Source organism: Nelumbo nucifera, chromosome 4 (genome assembly GCF_055504915.1).
Source record: "Nelumbo nucifera cultivar China Antique chromosome 4, China Antique-T2T, whole genome shotgun sequence".
In the NCBI taxonomy this organism is placed as follows: Eukaryota; Viridiplantae; Streptophyta; class Magnoliopsida; order Proteales; family Nelumbonaceae; genus Nelumbo; species Nelumbo nucifera.
Window position 1 is genome coordinate 27,705,311 of NC_142652.1, and position 25,461 is coordinate 27,730,771.

The 25,461-nt window shown below is 37.9% G+C and overlaps 2 protein-coding genes across 12 annotated transcripts in view; one reads left to right on the forward strand and one right to left on the reverse strand.

Moving 5' to 3' along the window:
• Window positions 1-12,061, reverse strand: part of LOC104602922 (glutamine--tRNA ligase-like) — a 45,596-nt gene extending 33,535 nt beyond the window's left edge. For 10 of the 11 annotated variants that reach the window (XM_010266796.3, XM_088904359.1, XM_010266792.3 and 7 more), the window contains exons 1-5: window positions 11,929-12,061; window positions 11,059-11,216; window positions 10,589-10,639; window positions 10,420-10,493; window positions 10,093-10,192 (exon numbers count right to left, since the gene is read on the reverse strand). The gene's annotated coding sequence lies outside the window, so the exon portion shown is untranslated. Of the gene's footprint in view, window positions 1-10,092; window positions 10,193-10,419; window positions 10,494-10,588; window positions 10,640-11,058; window positions 11,217-11,356; window positions 11,895-11,928 lie in introns of those variants that run through there. The other variant, XM_088904357.1, reaches the window with a different exon arrangement.
• Window positions 12,062-21,254: 9,193 nt separating this feature from the next.
• On the forward strand, window positions 21,255-25,460 carry LOC104602921 (small ribosomal subunit protein eS7-like). Its single transcript, XM_010266787.2, has 6 exons — window positions 21,255-21,395; window positions 23,968-24,056; window positions 24,140-24,213; window positions 24,300-24,423; window positions 24,886-25,068; window positions 25,160-25,460. Exons 2-6 carry the CDS (start codon window positions 23,982-23,984, stop codon window positions 25,277-25,279), a joined length of 576 nt encoding a protein of 191 aa, XP_010265089.1. The 5' UTR covers window positions 21,255-21,395; window positions 23,968-23,981; the 3' UTR covers window positions 25,280-25,460.
• The last annotated feature ends 1 nt before the right edge of the window (window position 25,461 follows it).

Below are 25,461 nucleotides of genomic sequence, written 5' to 3' on the forward strand. Positions count from 1 at the left end.
ATATACCAGTGTCTAAAGGGAGAGGGCTGAACCAGCAACCTCAAACAGGGTTGGTTGCTGGTTCGACCATTAAAACAGGGGGGTGTGACTTGTTAAGAGGTCACGTGGGAGGAAAAGACTTAGAAAATGGGCCCAGTCGAGTGGATACCTTTTCTGGTGGGCCGGAGAAGGCAACTCAAGTAAAGATTTCAAAGCTGGGTTCTTCTATTACAAGTTTTGAGCCCAAGGCCCATTACAAGACAGATGGGCCAAGAGACCCTTTAAGTAAGCACGTGATTGGGAGGAGGGATGAGCTGATAGACGAGATTAAGCGTTTATCTTCTTCTACCTCGAATCCCTCCTTTCGATCGAACAGTTCAGGCGCAAAATCTCAAGACTCTCAGTCTCGAGGCTCTCTACAGTTGGTCCCATCCAACCTGGCGAACCGTCTCTCACCAGATAGGCACAACCCAAGATACCTAAAGCCTAGTGATTTGAACAAAACAGGTTTGAAGATTGGTTGAGTGAACAAAACAGCAGTGACGATTCTGATAGAGACGAAACTGTAAGTTTGGGAAGTCTGTCTCCGAAAAGCAACAATGATTTACTTGAAATAGAAAGTTTGCATACAGAGTGGTTGTTTTTAGAGGAAGAGATTGAAGAGGCAGGTGGGGGGAAGACTAGAAATGGTAAAGAAAATGGTCCTAAAGCTGTGAAAACTCCTCTTCCCTTCGTCAAGGGAGATGACCCTGAATCAAATGAATTACAGGATGTTGGTGGAGAGGGACAAGAATTGGCCGTGAGGATGGATGTGGGTATTCCAGTGTCGGAAACACAAAGAAAGGATTTCCAAGTGGGTAGGTCGTTAGGAAGTGATTCTTTCACTATGTCTACTTCACAACTTTGTCCAAAAAGGGGAAAGGCTTTAAAACCATTTGTCACCTGTCAGCAACTCAATTCCAGTGATTCTAGTCCTACCCCCATCCTACCAGGTATGGGTGTCAATTCTTTTTTAGGTACTGACTTGTGTGCTATGCCTGTAACAGATATTCCAGCTTCCCATCCAGGAGGTTTTGATGCAAGAGAGAGGGTGATAGTGGAAGGAGGAGAGAGGGTGATGGAAGGAAGTAGTAAGGGGGAGGTGGACAGAATTTGGGAGTTATCTGTACAATGATGGAGGAACTAAAAAAAATGAAGGATTCTTAGAGAGATGTTGTAGCCAAAATAAGTGTGAGCAGGGTAAAATTCTTCCTTAGACATTGGCTGGAAAGGATGGAGAAAAGAAAGAGGATGATTGTTGTATTAGGAAGGGGGAGGGGGGAAGAACAAATAAGAAAAAAAGATCTGAAGTGGAAAGGCTAATTTCAGACATTGAGGGAGATTAGGAACGACCTAAAATGAGGAGATTATGGCCTTTTCATGGGTGTTTTTGCTATTTTGTCTCGATGAAAATTATTAGCTGGAATGTAAGAGGGTTAGGGAGTGCAAGAAAGAGAAGGGTGATCAAAGACCTACTCCGAAGGGAAAAACCCGATATTGTGTTGTTACAAGAATCCAAAATGATGGAATTAGATGGGAGATGGGTGAGGAGTTTTTGGAGGTCTAGAGGTTTAGGTTGGAGCTCGTCTCCTTCTTGGGGAGCCTCAGGGGGGATCGTAACACTGTGGAGGGAGGATGTGGTGGAAGTAGTGGAAGAATTGATAGGCAGATTCTCAGTTTCCATTAAGTGTAAGAATGTAGAGGATGAGTGTGTATGGGTCTTAACCAATGTTTATGGCCCTAATTCCTATAGAGAAAGAAATGAGATGTGGGAGGAACCATAAGCAATCAAGGGGCTATGGGATGGCCCTTGGTGCCTAGGCGGGGATTTTAATATCATTAGATTCTCTGATGAAACCAGTAATCCCCAACAGGTAATTACAACAAGCATGAGGAAATTTAATGGTTTTATTGAAGAATGTGAATTGAAGGAAATACCTTTGTTGCATGCCAGTTACACTTGGTCCATCCTTCAAGAAACCCCTTTGTGTTCGAAATTGGACATATTCTTATTTAACTTTGCCTGGGAGAATAGTTTGGAAAACTTGGTTGCTAGGGCGTTACCCAGGGTCACCTCCGATCACTGTCCTATCCAGATAGGTACTAAGTTTTTTCCTATAGGACCCAAACCCTTTAGATTCGAAAATATGTGGCTTACCCATCCAATTTTTGTAAAAAAAAGTGAAGGAATGGTGGGGTGAGGAGGAGAGGGGGGGTAAGATGGAAGGGGATCAAGTTTCATAAGAAATTAAAAAGGTTGAGAGCCAAAATAAAAGAGTGGAATAGAGATCATTTTGGTAGAATTGAGGAGCAAAAATTGTGCCTAATCTCTCGAATAGAAAACTTGGATTTAAAGGAATCTCAAAATGGGTTGACCGAGGAGGACAGAGTGTTAAGGAGACAATTGAAAAAGGATTTAGAAGAGGTGTTACTGAGGAAAGAAATCAGTTGGAGACAAAAATCTAGACACAAGTGGATTAAGGAAGGTGATGGGAACACTAGATTTTTCCATGATTTAGCAAATGGGAGACGAAGAAAGAATCTTGTGACCAAGCTAGAGATAGGAGAGGAGGTGATTACCAACCAAGATGACATAGCCAGAAAATTTATGGACCACTTCAAATCGATTTATAGAAGACCTTTGAGTGAGAGAGCAGTCGTGGAAGGGGTGGAATGGCCAAGAATTGATGACAGAGTGGTAAGGTGGCTAGAAAGGGATTTCGAGGAAGAAGAGATTAAGAAAACCGTCTTTCTAATGGATAGATCCAAGGCTCCAGGTCCAGATGCTTTACAATGGATTTTTATCAAGACTGTTGGGAGGTGTTGAAAGAGGATTTAGTTGAAGTCTTTAAGGAATTTGCAGACAATCACATTATAAGCCCTGGAATCAATGCCACCTTTTTGGCCTTGATACCTAAGAAGAATGATGCCAACCACCCAAAAGATTATAGGCCTATTAGTCTGGTGACAAGCATCTATAAAATTCTAGCTAAAGTGCTCTCGTTGAGGATCAAAACAGTCCTCCCTTCTATCATTAGTGAAACCCAAGGGGCTTTCATTCAAGGGCGACAAATAACAGATCAGATCTTAATTGCAAATGAGTGTGTGGAGGAAATGAAAAGGTCTAGGAAGAGAGGTTTCATTTGTAAATTGGGTCTTGAAAAGGCCTATGATTTGGTGGACTGGGAGTTTCTATTAGAGGTTATGCAAAACTGTGGATTTGGGGACAAGTGGTGTAGTTGGATTTTTGGGTGTATCAGTACTTGTCACTACTCTATTCTGGTAAATGGTATGGTGAGGGACTTTTTTCCAGCTCGCAGGAGTGTCAAGCAAGGGGATCCACTCTCACCCTTCCTTTTTACCTTAGTAGCTGATGTGATTAGTAGGATCATTACTAAGGCTGACAGTGAAAATGCCATTAGGGGTTGGAAAATAGGGAGACACCAAGTCCCCATCACCCACCTTCAGTTTGCAGATGACCTAATGATCTTTTGTGAATAAGGTTTTAGCGAAAAAGTAGCAAACCTAAAGGAGCTAATCAAAGGATTTGAAAGTGTTTCTAATTAGAGAATTAATTTGGAAAAGAGCTGCATAGCGGGTATAAATTTGGAGGTAGGGGAGGTCGAGGCTATTGCGGAGTGTCTTGAGTGTTCCACCTCTACTTGGCCTATGTCATACTTAGGGCTTCCTTTAGGGGCAAATCCAAGGGAGAGTAGATTTTGGACCCTAGTGAAAGAAAAGTTTGAGAAGAGATTAGCCTCATGGAAGAAGAATTATGTCTCTTTAGGAAGGAGAATTACCCTAGTAAGAGCTACCTTGGCTAACTTACCTACCTATTTTTTGTTTGTATTTAGGATACCGCTTAAGGAAGCTAGGAAACTGGAGAAGTTGATGAGAGATTTCTTATGGGAGCCGGGACAAGAAAAAAAGGATCACTTGGTTAATTGGGAAATTGTGTGCAGAAGTAAAGAAGATGGGGGTTTGGGACTTGGGAGGGTGATTAGAAAAAATCAAGCTCTGTTAGGGAAATGGTTGTGGCGATGGCCATTGGAAAGAGAGAGATTGTGGCATGAGGTGGTGGGAAGCATTCATGGGAGGTCAGAGAATGGATGCGATGCTGCTGTATCAAGGCAAGCTAACCTAGCAGCACCTTGGAAGGCCATTCACAATACCCTTCCTCAATTCCTCAATTTTATCAGGTATGAAGTTTGTTCTGGTAACACTGTTCATTTTTTGGAGGATATTTGGGTAGGAGACACACCTTTAAAGGATCTATTCCCTTCGCTATTTTCTATTTCTTTGTACAAAAAAAGAGGTGGTCTCAAAATTTGTCTCACCTTTGGGAACACCCTTAGATTCTACTTGGGATTTTGGGTTTCGTAGAGGACTTAGGGATGATGAAATTGAATCTCTTTTTGTCTTGCTTGGTTGTCTTAATCAGGTTTGTTTGGATCCCTCCAAGCCAGATAAGAGGGTATGGACTCCTAGACCCAATGGAACCTTCACTTGTGCTTCTTTCCTCAAATCCATCTCTCAACTTTCTACTCACCAACCCTTTCCGTCAAAAGAAATTTGGTGTAGGCCAGTTCCCCAAAAAATTATGGCGTTTTGTTGGGAAGTATTCCATGGGAAAGTAAACACTCTAGATAACCTACAAAAGAGAAGACCTTTCCTCTGTATTTCTCTTAATTGGTGTATCCTCTGTAGAGGTCACGATGAGGATTGTTACCACCTATTAATATCTTGTCCCTTTTCTACAGACCTTTGGGCTTGGCTACTTTGGTTGTTTGGGAGCAGTTGGAGTCTACCAGCAAAAGTTCACATGCTCTTCAACCATTCTACCTTTTATTGGCCTACAAAAATAGGGAGAATTATGTGGAGATGTGCTCGTGCTGCCTTGATTTGGACTCTTTGGGAAGAGAGTAATGCTTGAATTTTTCAAGAAAAGGAAAGGAGCAGTCAGGAATTGAAAGACTGTGTGTTAAATAGGGCAATACCTTGGCTGAAGACCTTGGAAATCTTTCATCAATTCTCCTTTAATGACCTTTGGAAAAATTGGTCAGTAGTAGCGAGGTGCTCATCCCTAAAGGACAAATCAATTACAAGCTGGTCTCCTCCATCCGAAGGCTCACTGAAGTTGAACTTTGATGGAAGTAGCTTGGGTAATCTAGGATTATCCGGAATAGGGGGTGCTTTGAGAAATGAGAAGGGAGAGATTTTGTTGCTCTACTCAGGTCCCTTGGGAATTGGGGACTCCATCAGGGCAGAACTTTTAGCTGTTGTACAAGGGGTGCAATTTGCAAACCAGCTGAGGGTACAACACCTAACGATCGAGGGGGACTCCAAAGTGGTGGGTTGGTTGAAAAATCCTGAAGAGGCTATGTGGCGTTACAAGAATGAAATGAAGAAATTTAGTTGGTTCACAAGGAATATGTTGGTCAATGCTCAGTTGTGATTCTTGCTTTTCTTTCCTAGTTTACTTGTAAGATTCAAGGAGGGGCTGCAGCTCGCGCCTCTCCCTGGAATGTTGTATGAACTCACTCTAAATCTGCTTCTGAATTAATAAATTTATTATCATTTATAAAAAAAAAAAAACGCAGAGTATTTGCAGTAAACAGAGAAGTGTTTTCTCAACAAAAGATTTTCTAGCCCATACCCCAACCAAGGAAGTTGGCGAACACCAATCTGATGTCTAAAGAAAGACAAACAAGCCATTGGATGTGACTACGTCTTCCATTCTCCAAGGTCCAGGTACTTGTGTCAATACAGTTAGAAAGAAAGGAAGTGGAGAAAGGAAGGAAAATATTTTGAGGGGAGAGAAAAAAGGAGTGAGCCTAATGAACATCCTACAACTTTTGAAGGTGAATGTGACATGGGGGATGGGGACAAGAGATGATGGGATGGGGCATACAAATCAAATGGCTGAATTTGTGGAGAAGTTAGGGTATAAATTACAAGAGCCAAATGACAACAAAGTGTATTTGAGAAAGAACAAGGAGGGAGGTAAGCCAGTGTTTTAAAAGCGCAAGGGCCAATTTGCGCCTGAGGCGTAAGGTGCAAGGCTAGGCGCGCAAAATTACAAAAAAAATGCTAAAAATTAAAAAAAGTCAGAATACTCCAAAAAAATGCCAAAAAATTTTAAAAATATTAAAACATAATGTTAATAAAAATATAAACTTAAATTTTAAAATAAATGATTTAAAAAACCTATTATCTAAAATTAAAATACATAAATATAACATGTAAAGTGTATTCAAATGAAAATTTAAAAATAAAAGCAAACATATAAAGCATTTTCAAGCATGTAAAACCCAAAATCTCTTTTTTTCCTTAATTGCATTGCTTCAAGTAGTTAATGTGATGTAAAAGAATATTGCATTCTTGATTTTATGAGTCGCCTTTGTAGCACGCCCCTCGAGTCAAGCCCGAACAAGTCTATGTTAGGGTCTGAAATTCTTATTTCTCACATAAAAAATAATGATTTTACAACTTTCATTGCCTTTTAAGAAGCTATTTTATTGCAATGAATGAATGAACAACATAAGCAAATAGGGGGTTCTCGAAGCTTCAGTGAGCGAGCAAAGCGAGTGTTTTGAAAGAGGTGAGCTGTTAGACTCAAAAATGAGCGAGCGAACCGGGCTGTTAGACTCAAAAATGAGCAAGTGAACCGAACAACATAGGCCGGCGAAGCCCCCAACCCAGCCGTTAGACTCAAAAATGAGCAAAAAGCGCAAAATTTTAAAAAGCGCACCAGGCGCGCGCCTTTTGAAAGAGGTGCACCTGGGACCGAGGCAAGGCGCATACCCCAAAATGGCGCACCTTTTAAATCACTGAGGTAAGATTATAAAAAGGAAGTTGAGTGAAGTGGAAAGACTAAAAAAAGGATGTAGAGGGAGATATGGAGTTTAGTGGAAGAAAGGGAAGGGTGAGGGGTAACAAGTAGGAGAACCTTGGAAAGGGGTAACTTCTTGAGAAGAGGAATGAAAATTGTAAGTTGGAATGTTAAAGGATTAGAGAGGGCAAGGAAAAGATCCACTATTAAAGAGATGTGAGAAAGGAGAAGTTGGATATCATTTTAATTCAAGAATCTAAGGTGATGGAATTTAATAGAAAATGGGCTAGGAGTATTTGGAAAGCCAGGGGTTGGAGTTTGGTTGTGTGCCCTTCGCAGGGCGGCTGGTATTGTGACAATGTGGAAGAATGAGATTGTAATTGGAATGGAGGAGCTGGTGGGAAAACTTTCGGTCTTAGTTAAGTTAAAACATGTTTCAGATGGATTTGTGTGAGTGTTGTCAAATGATTATGGACCCAATGAATACAGGAAAGAAATAAGCTTTGGGAAGAATTGGAAGATATTAAGGAATTGGGGGATGGGCCATGGTGTATAGAAGGGGATTTTAATGTGACAAGATTTTTAAAAGAAACTAACAATCTGAGGAGAATAAATTTGAGCATGAGGATACTTAATCACGTCATTGATGCTTTTGGGCTAAAGGAACTACCTCTCTATTATAATAATTTTACTTGGTCCAATCCACAAGACAACCCAATTTGCTCCAAACTAGATTAGATTTTTATTCACAGTTGACTAGGAGGATGGATCACTAGAGGGGTCTAGTTCTAGAGACTTGCCAAGAGTGACTTCAGATCATTGTCCAATTTCCATTTTCGAGGAAAGCTTGGGTGGTAAAGGTCCACCTCCTTTCAGATTTGAGAATATGTGTTTATATGCTAGTGGATTTAAAGAGTTAAAGTTTGGTGGGAGGAGAGCAATCCATGTGTGAAGTGGGAAAGAATGAGGTTCCATTGGAAGTTGAAAGAGCTCAAAGGCAAGATCAAGGAATGGAACTTAAAACGGTATGAAAGGATGGAAAGGAAGTATTTGGCACATTGGAGGAAGGTGAGAGGAATGAAAGGTAGTGGAAGGAGTTGGAAGATCTTTTGTTGAAAAAGGAAATAAATTGGAGGCAAAAATCAAGGAGCAAGTGGATCAAGGGAGATAGGAACAACAAAACTTTTTCATGCATTGGAAAATGGGTGGAGAAAGAAGAATTTTGTCTCAAAGTTGGAGGTGAATGGAGTCAATGTTTGCCAACAAGTGAGATTGCTCAAGTCTTTGTAGAGCACTTCAAATCAATCTTTAGGAAGCCCCTAAATGACCAGATTTGGATTGATGGGTTGGAGTGGCCTAAGCTTTCAGAGGAGTCCCAGAGATGGCTGGAGAGAAGCTTTGATAGTGAAGAGTTCATGGATGTAATTTTTTCTATGAATAGGGCTAAAGCACCCGGCCTTGATGGTTTTGCTATGTCATTTTACCAAGATTGTTGGGAGATATTAAAAGATGACTTATTGAAGGTGTTTGAAGAATTTTTTGAAAGGGGTGCAATTAATCCAGGTCTAAATTCAACCTTCATTACTTTGATCCCGAAAAAAAGATGCACCCAAGCACTCATGGTTACTTGGCATCCTGACCTTTGAGTTACTTAAGTAATTTGATCATTTGTTTTCATTTTAATATTTGAATGTCTACAAAATTCAAATTCAAATTCAAATTATAAATTTTGAACCATATAATGATAATCTACACAAGTTACTCAATTTAATCAATAAAGATAATATAAGTTTTAAACTATATATTATGTTTATTAAAGATCAAGTTTTTAAAGAACATATTTCTTTTTCTTTTTTTTGAAGGGGGGAGTAAAGAAAGAACAAGTTCCACAAGTAAACCTTGGAACCACCAAGGCTAAAACCAACCCTCAAACCGACCTCCACAAGGTAGGTTCTGGTTCCAAAAACCTAGAACCAACCACTACAGTGTAGGTTCCAGGTTCTGCCATGGAACCAAACCAACCCATGCTCACCCCTACCTCCTAGGATGGGTGGTTTGTACTAGGAAATGTATCTGGAAAGAATTAATACTTGTGAGCTACTGCAAAGAAAAAGACCTAATTGGTGCCTCTCCCTCCACCAATGCTCTCTATGCAAAGCTAATGGTGAGAATTGCTATCACTTATTAATCCCCTACCCTTATTCTTCTCCAATTTGGAAATGGTCGTTTTCTTTGTTCATGTGCAAGTGAACCCTCCACCTAATGTACAAAGCTTGTTTGCTCCAACTTTCGTAAGTTGGTCAAAAAAGAGAAGAAGATTGCTTCGGAGGTGCAGAAGGGCAGCGGTCACCTCCAAAGCAATCTTTTTCTTTTTGACCAACTTACGAAAGTAGGGCAGAGGTGTACTATTTATCAAAAAAAGGGCAGCGGTGTACTAGCCAATTTGGGATGAGATGAACCAACAAATATTTCTTAGTAAAGAACAAAGCAAAGAATCTATTACTGAGGCTATTATCATCAAGGTGATCCATTGGGTGAAGTAGTCGGAGCTCTTCAAGGATGTTTCTGGGGGTGAGATGTTGAGAAATTGGAGAGGTAGTCAATTCTTCCCCCTTTAGGGCGGTGGTGAGACCTGTGTGGTCCCCACCTCCTAGAGGTGTTGTTAAGCTCAATTTTGGTGGTAGTAGCGAAGGCAACCCAGGTCCATCTAGCATTGAAGGAGTGCTCAGGAATGAGGAGGGAATTGTCATTGCATTCTTCTCAGGTCCAATCAGAGTTGGAGACTCTCAAAGGGCTGAAACTATGGCGGTTATGGAAGGGATTCAAAAGGCTAAAGAGCTGAACATTAGGAAATTGTTAATTGAAGGTGATTCGAAGCTTGTTATAAGCTGGCTCCAAAAAAAAGAGGAGGCTGGATGGTGGTGCTATATATATGAGAAGAGGAAAGCCATTAAACTGTTAAAAGGGATAGAGGTGACTTGTAAATTGTAATTGGGTCAGAAGAGATGCAAATGCCTTCGCTGATACACTTGCTAAACAAGGGTTGGGAAGGAATAGCTTATTTTGGGCTGTGTTGTAAATTTTTTCACTTGGGGAGAGATTAAGAGAGTTTATCCCTTCCCCCTTCTTTCTCTTCCCTATTTTTCTTCTTAATGAATGATATTGATTCTGTTATTGATCAAAATAATGTTACGGCAATGAAACAAATCATGATATTAAACCATTTTCTTGTGAAACCATACCTACACCACAACTTTCTTCAAAATCATTCAATTGAAATTTCTCTGGACCAATGCTTGTAAAAAATGAGAAAGCTGCCTCTAGCTGAGCTGGGGCTTTTATCTGCAAAAATAATGATCATCAAACAAAAAAAGTATATCTCAAACTTTCTACTACAACAAAAGAAGGTCACGCAAAATTGACAGCATAACTTATATACCCGTCCTAAGAAGTGAGTAAATACACATTGCCCCAACTTTGCATGTAGATAAAAGAAAATCATCTAGAATTATCCCAGCAAACAATACATTACACATTATAATGTTAGAAATTGAAATCTTGTCTCTAACCTTCAATGAGACCACGTATTCAAGCACAACGTGGGCCGATGTACAAGTGCATTAGCTGGGAATTTGGTAGCAACCTGACTTGCACAAGGCACCAAAAAAAAAAAAACTAATCAATATGCAAGGCTTCCATATATGCAGAATCATGGTAATGAATAACAAATAACTTTACCGTGTATAAAAGATTCCCAATAGCCCTGCTACACCCATTAGTAACACCAGCCTGAGAGAGAGAAAATAGAGTGTAAATCGAACATCTAAACTCCAACCCTAGGAAACGATGTAAGTCCAAAGACATAACTTTTTATCAGACAGCTCCAAAACATATATGCATTATTACAAACCAATGCATGCATTCAATTGTGCAGTCTCTCTGTTATAATAAAGTTGAATGGATGAACTTCACACCATAGTCACATGCAATGTAGAATTTTCACAAGAGAACAACGTGGAATAACTATGTTAAAACGTCTATTTTCCAATATAAAAAATAAATAAATCATTCTATAGGACAAAATTAAACAGAGACTTATATAACAGAAGACACAGGGTACTGTTTACAAGAAAAGAATCAAAACCCTGATAGTAAATTCAAGTAACATGAATGACAAAATGCATAGTTGACACTAAAGATTCTCATACCTCGTGAATAACTGCAGTTAAGTTGGCGGTAACCTTGTTATTGGCAATGGTGTTCCGAGCAGTCCGCTCATCCAAACCGATCTTCAAAAACAACTCCAATGATTTCTCACTGCTCTCGTCTTTAGCCACCATTCTTTCTTCCGGTCAAGCTTTAGAATCTGCATAAACACAGATCGGGGAAAAACACACACACACAGAAAAAACATAAGAAATTTCGTCAAACAAGATAAATAATCAAAACGGGGAATAAGCCCTAGATTCACCAATTGATGGAGGAGGAGGAAAGGTGGCGACTAACCCCGGAAGGGGAAGCAGAGACGAAAAACAGGACCTAGACTACTACGCGCTCTCAGTACTACTTGTACCAGTAAGACCATAGAAATCTTTTTCCTTTGGCCCTAAGGCTAGCCCTACGGTTCTTGAGCAAAACGTCATGCTCCCCTCGTTCGAGGAGAAAGGTGGCATTCGGTAACGCTGAACAGACCTCCGAACGCTGAAAAAGCAACAGTGGTCGTTCGGTTGCACCTCTGAGAGTGTCCTCCGAACTCCGAAAATACCTCCAAATTTTTCAGAGGTCGAGCTACCTGGATGAAGCGTCTTACACAAGGGACGGCGGCTCTGTTTCTGGTTTAGTTGCAGCGTTATAAAGGGGATGAGAGGAAGAAAAAAAAAACGAACTGAAACGGGAGAGAGATAAGAGGAAGAAGGAGGAGAAAGGTGGCTGTCAAACACGTTCGGTGGTTAACCTGCTCACCGGCAGCAGAGGAGGAGAGAGGGCGAGTGAGAAGAGAAGAAGCAGAGAAGAAGAAATTCAAGGATGAGAAACTTGAGGTAGAGAAAGACAACAATAGAGGGGTGAGAAGGCCATACCTATCCGAGGCGTGATTGATAAAAAGAACAGATTCGCCTCTCCTCAATCTGAGGTTGCCACGGGCTTCTGCCACTGCAGTTCGGTGATGGTGCGAGAGGTTGAAGACAACCTACTTGCTCGATTATATTTAAGCTGCTTTATAAAAACAATACAAACTTTATAAAAAACAACAAAAAATAGGGTAAATTATATAAACCCCCTCGTATTATGGGGTTTATGATAAAAACCCCTTATACTTTATTTTGCGACAAAAACCCCTGTACTATGACCATGAGACAAACACCTCCCTTACCGTTAAGTAAGACGATCAAATGCATTAAATTATCAAAAGACCTTATTAAACCTTTTCTATTTTATTTTTTTGTTTTCTTTTTAACTTATTTAACCTATTGTTTTTCCTTTCTTCTCTTATTTTCTCCTCCCTTACCATCATCATCTCTCATTCTTTCTCTCTCTCAACTCTCCGAAATGAAATGGCATAAACAACCCATTTCTCATCTTCCCTTTCTTCTCTTCTCCATCTTCAATCTCATCCTGAACTTTGACCCCTCCAAAATCCTCCTTGTACATTATATTATTGAGATTTAACCCTTTTTTGGTAGTTTGAATAGGTAAGGCAGCCCAATGCACAAGGTTTGTTCAATGGAAAGGGACAAATGTATGTAGCCTTACCCATAATGCAAAATGCATACAAATTTTCTTTCTCTTTCATTCGTCCATGCTTCACGGGATTTTTTTTTGTTCTCTCCAACCAATGGTTCCATTACCTTTCTCGATTTTCTTTCTCATTACCTTATCTATCCTTCTTTTTTTATTTTTATTCTAATTTTATTTTGATAACCCCATTTGTTTAATGGATCTCAGTCATCATTAAGACTCCTACCTCTTTGTCTTTTAATCCTTTTTGAAGTGTTGATATTAGTCGCAGTAGATAGGCTGATGATCTTTGGTGGCAATTTCTTTTAAAAGGATGTGGGGCTTGAAGGACAAAAGCACACACTCTTTAGGTAGATTTAAGTTGTTAGGCATTGTTTATCATTTTTCAACTTTTCCTTACTCTTTTCATTATACTAGTTTTGCGTTTCATCATTGAGATGATATGTGGAGTTCTTTAGGTGGTAGATTTATGTTGTTAAGCATTGTTTGTCATCTTCAACTTTTCCTTACTTGGTACTCTTTTCAATATACGGGTTTTCTGTTTTGTCCTTGAGATGATATGTGGAGTTTTGTTTTCTATTTATTCATTAAGAGAATGAGATGTTTTTCTTATGATAAATTTGCATAGATAATGAGCCCCTTCTTCTGTTAATTGTATATTTTGTTAATAAGTATTATTTAAGTCAACAAAGAGTGAAAGGAGAGCGTTCAGTGTCTTGCATTGTGGAGTCATATATTTAATTTCTTATATTTTTCTAATTTGACGCTTGTAAATATACAAAGGGATATGATCATGATCACCTTTTGTTGCAGATATTGGAAAAATCATCTTAAGGAGCAAGCCTGGTATTAATGATGACAAACTTACAGAAACTCTACAATTTCAAGGAGTAGAAAAATCCAAAGACATTTTGAAATCATAAGTTTGACAAGGGAATAAATAATGATGGCCACCGTGGAGGGTGTAACAGAGAACAAGGATGAAGACAAGAAAAACGTTTTGGTAGGCATTCGAAGATAGATATGGTCGGGACTTGATTAATTGGGCCCTTATTAAAGTTTCTGAACCAGGGGATCGCATAGTTGAAGTCAATATTTGTCGAGAATATAGTAATGGTAGTTGTTTTTTTTTAATGAAGAAAGCAGTAATGGAGAAAGAGATATCGGAATTGAATTAAATGGGTTCAATCCTAACGCTGTTAAGGGGAAGGGCAAGAAGAGAGATTAAGGGAGAGAGAAAAATGTGAAAGAACGAAAGGATAGTATTGAAAGGTTGGGGAAGATGAACAGTGTATGAACAATGTTTTTTTTGTCTAGTTATTATAAGGGTAGTATGGGGATTAAAAAATATTATAATGGCCTTTTTGGACGGAAAGCTAACGGAAGGGGGTCTTTGTAATTTACCCTGAAAATATGAGAATTTAAAGTTGCAACTTTACCTTTTATTGGTTGATATGAAACCAAACTTAGTCATCCTTAGGAATCATAATCCTTTTGGGTTATGCATCTCATAGATGCTCAATAAAACCGAACTTAGTCATCCTTAGAAACCATAATCCTTTTGGGTTTAGTTTATTTTCTTTTATGAGCTTAACCATGTTATAAAAGCCAAGAAATTTGATAGCCAAAGGAAAAAGTTTCTAAACCTCTAGGCAAAAAGTATCAAGGTTTCTAAGTGTTTGGATTGTCTATCAAGCAAATTAAACATGATTGTGAGAAGTAGTTAACTACTTCAAAATCATGTATTGACTAATTGTGACAGTTGAGACATGTGGAATGCCTAATCTGAGAAGATGTCTCGATTATTCAGACTAATTCTGTTCACAAGCTTACCATTTGTATGATAATTATGGAAGAACTAGTAAATTGAATGGGGAAAAAGATTCCCCTGTTCATGTTGTAGTCGACTATCATAACAATGCAATCGTCTACCGTGAAAAAATTTGACCATTTTTTAAGGTTACAACGACTAATATTAAACTTGGAAATATTTGAAGGAGTTATGGGAAAATTGAATTATTTTCTAAAGAGGTAAAATCCCCTTAACAATTATAATATGGTCACTTGTTCCCAAATCCTTTGTAAGTAGAGTTTTTCAACTTGATTAAAAAACAATAAAAGCAAGAGCAAGTTTTGAATCAAACTTGTGAAAAACAACATGTGCTTTCACTTGTACATGTCGTATATAGTTGTTTTGTAGATAAAGCAAGCAAAAACCTATAGTATTTTTGGAGGAGAACATTGAGCTTTATCAAACTTGTGAAAAACCTTTAAGCTTGTTTCTCACCTATTGTTGGGACCCTCCTCCCTAAGCTAAGCATATGTGTATACTCTAGCAACTGATTAGTTTGAGTTGTAATTGTTTTTGTCTGCTTATGGAGAGGCCACCCTTGTATTATAAACCTACTTCTATGCTTATTAGTGAAATATCTTTGAACAAATAGGTGTTTAACCTGTTGATACCATTAAGGTCGTGTTGGCACTTTCATTAAGACCAATTATAAGGTCTTCTAGGCACCCATAAGCCCTGCAAGTTTGGGCCTTATTAACGCCCAGTGTAACTATGTAAGTCTAATTGGAAATGTATTGTAAATATCTATGAAGTCTTATTGGTTGTAAATGATTGACTATTGCTTGGGAAGTTTAGTCAATTAATAGAAAATCCTTAGTGGCAGTTTAGGGTAAATGACATAGCCAAACCTCTAAAAAAAACTTGTATGCCTTGTTTTTGTTTATTTTCCTCTTCAAGTTTACAATTCATTTTATTTGTGCCAACTTACTTAACATTGTAATAGTTGAAGCCTTTAAATCTTGAAGACATGCATTTTATTTTGTTTCTTTCTTTTTACATCTACAAGATACAAGGAATGCTAGAGTACGTAATTTGAGTTATGACTTTTTTTTATAGAAACCAAGAGGGGCTACACAAGACGGGGGGTAGCGCGACCCCATAAACTAGACTTACAAATACAAGCTAGATTCCAAGAACGATCACTAAGATTGATACTTTACTAACTTCGTTGGTATGTCGAAATGCGCCACGTGGCCACCCCATAGTCAGATAATTTAATGAGCTTAAATGGAGGTGGACCACATTAATTAATGGACATTTAATACGACACAAGCGCATCAAGTCAGGGAGTAGTTAACCATTCAAGAAATTCCACGTGGAACTGCTTGAAATGATGATGCTCCATGGTGACAACTCCTATAATGGTGTCAAAGATCCTTGGTGATATGATTTGGGGTGGAGAAATGTCTAATGGATAGTGGGGGCCACCTACAAAGGGGCTATAAATAAATACCCCAACTACCCACATTCAAAGGACAATAGGAGAAAATCACCCAATTAGGGACAAGGAAATAAGTCTTTGCCTCTAACCTCTCCCCTGCCACCTGTCTCTCCGTTTATTCTCCATTCCCTAGGTCCATAAGCTCAAAGCTCTTGCATAAATTGTCTCAGGTAAAGAGCATGATTTGAACCAGTTCACATTGGTCTCTTAGATCGTGCCACATGACATTGAATTCATCTCAACATTGAGAAGCATTAATTAGATAGAAGAGTGGTTATCAATTGCAGCTTCTCATAAAAAAAGATGACTTTAACTTCCTTCTAAAGGTTGCCATTATTTTATTGCATGATTGGCTTGAAATTTTAAATCTAAAGTGGTGATGTATGGAAAGGAAGCAACCCCAAACCAAGTGGTTTATCTCTACCCAAACTCATATACATGAAGTCTCATGTTTAGTCACTAGCGTCGACCTTGAACTGAATGTTATTGATAGAGTTGAGGATGTACCAAGACCTACAAGATTGATTTCATCTATTGGCAATGTTAAAAAGGTTAATGTGGGCGAAGCCATGTGTTCCACTCACTTTGCTTTTGCCTTATGATACAATATCTTGGGATAATGGAGGATGTTTTGTTTGTGGCAAGGGACTTAGGCTCTCTAGCGTATAAGCATCCTTTGGAAATGGAAACTAAAACTGTGTTGGGAGGTATTAAGTTTGCACTATATTTAGGTATCACTTATGCCATCTTTGAGGGATATTCTCTATTAGTTATTAAGGCTCTGTTTGCATCAATTAAAATATTTCTCATTCTTAGAATCCATCCATAAAAGAATGGATTATGGATTTTCTTGATTCTAAGAATATATGTGTGAACATTTGGTCCGCCTTTTTCTCATAAACAAAATTAAGTATGGAAACACATATTGAGAAGGGAACTCTATACTTGAAGAACTTAAGGAGAAGGCAATGAGTATAAGAACAAGATTGTAGTCAGTCTTCTTGGTAAAAAAAAATCCCAACATCTGGGATTGGAACCCATACAACAAGCATAGATGGGCACAATAAGTAGGGATGTCCATACCTGTAATGAGCGGAAGGTTGGCGTTGAATGATGAGTCATGATATTCAACTTTGTAAAAAAAGGAATGGGAAGAAGAAAGCAAGCATTAGAAAACAAGAAGGAATAATTGAAGGAAGGGGAAGAAGAAATACAAGGAAGAAAATGTGAGAAAGAACCTAGGTTTTACATGAGATTTTGACTGACGCCAAAGGACTGTTACAAAGCCATTGAGGTTGGAATAGTTGAATAAGGGGAAGAAGAAATAAGGGAATGGGGTAGGGTTTCAAGTGGGTGTTTTAAGAATATTGGGAATTACTAAAGTACCCTCAATTTCGTCACAAGCGTTCATTAAACCGAATTAACGTGGCAAAAACTGGGTCGGGCGAGAATCACATTTTTGATAAAGGTTGTGTTTAAGTGTAAATTTAGTTTTACATGATGAAAAATGTGACCTTGGTTTAGTTATTGATGGAAAATGGAACCGGGGTGTTTTGGAATTTTTATCTCATATCATTTGGTTGTTACGGTGTAAAAGTGAAAGGTTTTATGCTCATTATGCTCTGAAACTCTCCCTTCAAACCCAATTGGATTCAGAAGATAATATGGTGTTGGTTTCTGGAACCCGACATTAGAGAGATGGCGGTTGCAAAGACTGACATCAGCTTCAACCTTTCCTTGATTTGTCTAGGTTATAACACCATAACTCACCATGACGTGGGCAGTGGAAGGTGGATGAAATTGGGAAGCATGGTTGGAGAAGCTAGGAGTGCAATGGTGGTCGGTTTAGAAAACAGGAAATCTGCAACTGGTCTACATTGAAGAAGGGGTAATGAGGGTGGTGCCTGAAGGGAGCGAGAGGTTCATGCGGGTCATGAATCCCTGGTTCGGTACCCTAAATAGTCTAAGGCTGATCATTGGCCAAGCTGTTCGAATGTTTGGTTCGACCTCAGCTACAACGTCCTCAAGGGTTAGCAATGGGATGCTTTCCGTGAGATCCTGAAGAGCACAAGTGGAGTCCATCTCAGTATGAGATACATCCCATACCTCCCATTGTTGAGACTTTTCCTCCTCCGTTGGATGATATTGATCTTCCAATTGCAGTCCGTAAAGGGAAGCGCCATTGTACCTCATCTACAGTCCATTGTATTTCCCAATTTTTGTTTTATGATCACTTGTCTCCATCCTATAAGTCTTTTTTTGACCTCTATTGTTGCTATTTCCATTCCCATAACAGTGCATTAAGCTTAGTAAGTACTTGAGTGGAAGGATGCAATGCAAGTAGAGATGAATGCCCTTCTAAAGAACAATACATGGGAGTTAATTGGTCAACTTAAAGGAGAGAAAGAGTGTAGATGGGTGTTTACAGTGAAACATAATGTTGATGCATATACTATTTGGATACTTTTGCACCAATAGCCAAAATGAATACTATTAGAGTTTTACTATCATTTGCAGCAAATTTCTCATGGCCATTGTTTTAGATGTATGTCAAAAATGCCTTCCTTAATGGTGATTTGCAAGAGGAGGTGTATATGGAGTTACTTATTTGATTCAAATACCCCTGCTCTACACACAAATGCCGGCCCGTGAATTGGCATCAATTATGAGTTGGCACCTACCCCAACTATACTTTGGGCCTAAAAATTCTGACCCTGGGTTGGACCATCATTCTCCCAAATATGAAGTTAGGTCGGATATTGGGTTCATCCATTCATAGACACCCCACATGCACCCCATAACCCATCACCCTATGAATTGGGAGTTTGGATCTGCACCTCCCAAGTACATCTCACCATGTATCAAGAACATTTCACATACTTATATGTGTTTGTGAGGTCAGTGTGGGGTGCATTGTGTGAAGAGCATATCTCTATCGATGAATTGAGAATATCTTTTCATAATAAGTACTGGAGATGCTCTTAGACTGTACTCACAACCATTGACATATATGTATTGGGAAAAATCTCCCCACATATATTCTTAATATACGGTTGCAAGTGACTATAAGGACAATATGAACACTATTTTGTGATGATTAAATCTGGGTTCCTATAAGGCACTTCATGGGGAGCCCATTAGAATTAGGAATGGCAACGGGTAAGGTACCCGTGCAAATTGCCCTACTTGTTCCCGAACCCACCTACGTACTCTTGATCACAAACCCGTTCCAAACCCGTTTAGCTTTTTTTCTCTCAATTTCCCAAACCCGTCTTGACCAGTCCCACTCGATTATCATATGATCAAGTTAGACTTTTCTTCAATTTCGATATTAAGTATATAAAAAAAATCTCAAATGTTCATTATCAACCAACATTCAATAAGAACCAACATTAATAAAATTATTCTGTATAAAAGAACAAAAGAGGCATTGAGGCAATGACTTTCTATAACAATCAACAACTATACAAGTGCTCAATAATAATTTCATTCAGGTTTTTCATCTCTATTGCAAAGGAAATTTCATAAAAGATCCATCATAAAAAGTTAAAAAACCCCTTAGGCCTTCATCTGTACTTGTGAATCATTTTCAACTACAAGCTTTCACTTTATATATAAATATGCTTGTTCTCATGAATAATTCAGTTGATAAATAGTTATGCTTTTGACAAGCCCATTACAGTTATCAAGGAAAACAATTTTGGTTCATTATACTAAAATGAAAACATTGTCATTTTCCTTGATAATAATAAGCATTATTAATTCAAATAATTTATAGATTATGAAAAAGACAATGAACCAGATGTTTCATTTTGGAAAAAACAAAACTAGTGTCCAATCCAACAACGGTTCTTTTATTCTGTTTTATATGCAAGCAACAAAATACCAAAACCAAAAGATATACAATATAGTAGAGTAACTTCTTATAAGAAGCAAAACATATTTATATATCAGTATATGTTTGTAGCAAAAAAAAAGAAAATAAAAGAAAAATACTTACCTATGTTAGATGGCCAAAAACGATGGATGGCAATGGTGCAAAACCAATGTGTGTCTAGCAATAGTTTATTTTCGTACGAGTTTTGTATGCAAGTTGAAGTAGCAAAATTATAGAACCAATAGTCACAGACGGTTTTCTTCTTCTGGGTTTTCTTTACGTTTTTTTGCTTGAAAATCGAAACTTGGAAGAGCAACAACCACACATGGCACGGATGCACGGTGTGGTGGAAACCTATAATATATATATATATATATATATATATATTTTGATATATGTCATTTATTCCTGGTGAAAACCTATAATATATATATTTATATAAAGAAGTGAAGCCATCAATTAATTAAACTATGAACACCTCTACCAAATTCTAAAGCACTTATTTTCTTCTTCTTCTTAAAAAAAAAAATTTAACATCATAAGCATCATGTTAGGGCTTAAGGGCTTAGGGATGAGGGTAGCCTATGTTCATTTTTTATTTCCCCATTACCCATAAGGTCATAAACCCCAACCCTGTCCCATGTAAGAGTCAAATTTGATCAACCAAAAACAATGTTCGAATTGGACTTAAAAATAATTACATCAATAAGTTTTTAAAATTAATTGATAAAAAATTAAAATTCATAGACAAATATTTCACCTAGAAATATTGATTGGATTGGATTTAATAATAATTATGTCATTGAAATTTTAAAATTAACAATTAACAAATTAAATTTCATAAACAAGCAAGTTTGAAAGTGTCTCAAACTTACTAATTAACCATTATAAGAATGTCATAGGGCTGATAGGCCATGGCCCATAGGGCTCCTCCTAGCTAGTTGGCTTCTACTTAATTAATTTCTCTTAAATATATTATATATTATTTTATAACATATATTATACCATGCCATGTATTTTATTTCATATATATATAAATATTTTTTATAAATATATTATAGTCGGGTTTGTAATCAGGTATCGAGAATGGGTATCTACATAAAACAAACCGAGTATCGAGTATTAGATATCTTATTTATCAAAACCCAAACCTATCCCAAACCCTATAGGGTTTTAATCTAAAATCTCAAATCTGTTTCAAACCCTATAGGATTTTGATAAACAGGTTCTATTAAATCAGATCTGATTGAATATCCAAAAATTCCCGCGAAATTACCATCTCTAAAACGAATGATTTCATATTGGCGCCCTACGGTGTGTATTGGATTCCCAATACAGGGCTGGATGGGCTGTGGGGCGCCCATGCGAATTCAACTGGAGTAAAAGACTCGTCTCGTAGACTTCGCCACATCATCTCTACTCGTATCCGATAAAATGCTACAATCTGTGATCTTGACGGATCAGATTTTATACATCCTCAATCACTCACTTAATCTGGGCCGTCCAGATTCTAGGGCAAGCATCTTTATCGTCCCTTCTCGTATTTTTAAAACCCTTCGTTCCGCTAAAATTAGGGTTTCTCTGACCTGCGAGATAGAAGTGAAGGCTTTTCTCAGATCGAGCCTCCAGCGGCAGTGAGGTATGACTGCAAATCAATGGTTTTCATATGCGAGTTTATGTTCACTTTATTCATATGTCAATATCTTTAGACCTGTAACTCACATTTGGGTTTTGTTGGGAAATCCTGCTTTCCCATTCGAGGTCTTTATCTGTGTTGAACCAATTAGGGTTTTAGGTTGTCCGTGTTTGATTGGATTGGTTTCTCGTTCTTCTCTTTAATTTTTATTCGGAGTTTTTTCTCTCCAAATGATTGGAAAACATGTTATAGTTTCGATTTATACCAATTGATTGGTTTAATTAATGGTTATCTTTGGTATCGAAGTAGGAAGAAATTTCGTATATATTATTAGCATTCTATGGTTCCCAGTATTAATTGGTAAACACTAGTTTTTTGAGTTGAATAATTTCTATTTCGTCGTTTGATTTTTATTCCTCGCTCGTTATGAAGTTATTATCAAACAAGTCAAGAATGCTGAAGGATGATTGTTCCTATAATTGGCATGCATGATACTTGTTTTGTTAATATTGGATTCATTTCAGAGACGATTATCGTTATTTTAGTTTTTGGTGGAATGGAATCGTACATGTAAGTGAGCCAAAATTCTTAAAGTAAATGTTAAGCTAAATCTCTTGAAACTTTATTTTTGACGCTTTAAAATCAGATAAATCTGGGGCCTGCTTGTTTACTTCCATCTCGATAATAGAAGTCTTAGAAATGATGTCTGCAAGTTATCCATTTGGGAACCTAGAATCTCAGGGTGGTTCTTCTTGGACATAAAGGAAGCAAACATAGCGCTTGGAATTAAGATCTCCTTGTATATAGGCTCTCCTTGCGGAATTCTGTGTCGTAAGAAAAAACTAATATTTATTTGTATTCATTATAATTGAGTTGCTTTAGAAGACTGTACTCTGTGTCGTTTCTCTGTCTATGACCATCAATCTGTTTTGTACTTCAGTCTTGAAGCAGACGAAGTAGCGCTTTTAGCATATGTTGTCAACCTGCTTAATGAGCTTGGCATGATATTGTAACTCGTAACATAAAATACTACTTGTAAAAAAACTATATGTGCACCATAATGGATATTTATATCCTGCAATAACCCCCATATGCGTGGTTTATCTAGGATCTCTCTCAAGTGTGCACTTAATTTGTCTCATTAGATGTCTGGCTGATGGTGGCCAATCCATGTTAGTGGACTGAATGCTATCCCTATTGATCTGACTCTTCACATATTCTACTCTTCAATTATTGACATAAACTTTAGTTGATATAGGCCTTAAATATTATCCTTTTTGTTGGAATTCAATCCAGTCTGATTAAGTTGTTCTGAATTCACCCCATTTAACCTATTCATTAAAAAAAATCACCCCATTTAACCCATTTGTAAATGGATTGAATAAGGATACACCCTATTCCAATCTAATGGTATTCCAATATTTATGTTAATGTCTACATGAGATTAATATGCATCTATTAGTAAAGTTGGTTTCAATGTTATTTGTACTTTTGTAGGTTCAGGTCTTTTAGAAGTTATTTTTAATTTAATTTATTTATAGTATTGAATATCCGAGTATTATCATATCAAATTTAGGTCCATATTATTCTTTATGGTCTTTTTTCAAATTGATAAAATAAAATTAGAAGTTACCAACCAAAAAACATACAATTTTTTTTTGGTCTAGGCATATATGATCATCAGTCAGGATATCATTACCTGATTTTTCATTTGGAAGTGCCATGTGCTTGGTTGGCAAGGTTTCTGGAAGGTTGTATCAGAGTCTTGGAGTTCCAACCTTCACCAAGATTAGAGAGGGGCTGTGGAGTTTGGGGGCCTCATTTGCCTGGAAAAAGCGTTTCTCTAATTGCTTCCACTGCTAGGTGCAAGAAGACTCTTTGTCCCCCTTGGTCCCTCCCCCCCCATTGGGTGTTATAAAGTTGAATTTTGATGGAAGTGTAGGGAATCCAGGGCCATCAGGGATTGGAGGAGTCTTCAGGAACGAGGAAGGGATTGTTATTGCTTTGTTCTCTGGCCCTATCGAAGAAGTTGACTCTCTTAGGGCTGAGATCCTTGCTGCGCTTTAAGGGGTTCGTAGAGCAAATGAATTAAATATCAGCCATTTGATCTTGGAAGGTGATTCAAAGGTGGTGGTTAGCTGGCTGAAGAAAGAGGGCAGTGGATTGTGGAATTATAACAATGAAAAGAAGCAGTTCTTATGGTTATGTAGGGACATTGAGATACAATACAGTTGGGTGAAGAGGAGTGCCAACTCATTTGCTAATGGGCTGGCCAAGCAAGGGGTGAATAGGGAGTCTGTTTTTTGGGCTAGTCTTTAATTTTTTCTTTGTATTCTCTTTGTTTTCAGTTTTTGGGGAGCTAAGATATTTTAACTCCCCTCTTGTATCCATAATCCTTCTTTTCTTTTAATTAATGAAGCTGTTGTTGTTGATAAAAAAAGTACATATCATTAATGTTACAATGTAAAGTGGAATTCTACAAAAACTGCATTCCTTGTTTTGTAAGTTCGTTATCGTGCTTCATAGATGAAAAGGTGTGCTGAAAATGATTCTATTTTATCCTTGGTTCATGCAGTGAGATCAGTCAAGATGTATACAGCAAGGAGGAAGATCCAGAAGGACAAGGAGGCTGAACCTTCTGAGTTTGAGGAGTCAGTTGCACAGGTTAATGCTAAACTTCATTGTTGTTTATCCTTTTAACAACCTTTTAGCATAAGGTTGGAGTTCTGATTCTATTATCTATGCAGTCACTGTTTGATTTGGAGAATACCAACCAGGAGCTTAAAAGTGATCTCAAGGATCTTTACATCAATTCTGCAGTGTAAGGGCATTGTACCACTTTTATTTATTACACTTTTAGTTTTGCTCGCCATGGACCATGACCTTGTTCATTGTCCACTCATGCAGCCAAATTGATGTTTCTGGCAACCGGAAAGCTGTTGTTGTCCATGTTCCCTACCGACTGAGAAAAGCTTTCCGCAAAATTCATGTTAGACTTGTAAGGGAACTGGAGAAGAAATTCAGTGGAAAGGTGCTCTAAACTTTTTATTTTGCTTTTTGAAATAGAACTTCACTAAATTTATTAACAAAGTTTTGTGCTGGTAGATCGTAGGAAACTAGTTTTGAAAATATGTTTAGGCATTCAGCTGCTTCTCCTCTCATTTGCGAAGCTTGTATCTTCTGTTTTTCAAAACAAAAACTGCCATGGAATAATGTAATATAAAAGACAATGCTCTTTGCTGATGTGGCAGTTTTTTTTCGAAAAACAGAATCATTGGTGAAAACCCCCGTGGGTTGCTTAGAAATGCGGTCCATTTTAGTGATTTTACTACCTCAGACATAATCTTGCCTTCGTGTTACTTTCATTTTTTTAAATTAAAGATCTTAAACTGCAATCATCATTTACACCTTCCATTGATTTTATAGTGCTTAATATAAATGTAGATATTGTGTTAATTTCTTACTCAAGGCCATACTTGTCTGGTACTGGTAGGACGTAATCCTCATTGCAACCAGAAGGATATTGAGGCCACCGAAGAAAGGCTCTGCTGTGCAACGGCCTCGTAGCCGCACACTCACCGCTGTGCATGATGCCATGTTGGAGGATATCGTGTATCCTGCTGAGATTGTGGGGAAGCGGATTAGATACCGCATTGATGGTTCCAAAATTATGAAGGTAAAACAAGACCTTGCACCCAAACTTCCCCTTCTGACTATTTATCATTTGTTTTTGTTTTCATGGCCTATACATGTTTTTTATGTTGTAGATTTTGCTTGACCCCAAGGAACGGAACAACACAGAATACAAGCTTGAGACTTTTACAGCAGTTTACAGGAAGCTTTCAGGAAAGGATGTCGTGTTCGAGTATCCCATAACAGAGGCGTAGAGATGTTACTATGTTTCCATTGAGTTTTTTTCATAATTTTGATGTTGGGTACTATTTAAATTTTGACTACTTGGGTAGCATTTGCTGAGGTTCTATTTGGAGGTGCAAAGTTGAATGGTTTGGTTGTAGGACTCCAGATTCCAGATTTATTGAATCTTTTTAATTTCGTGAATTTATCTGAC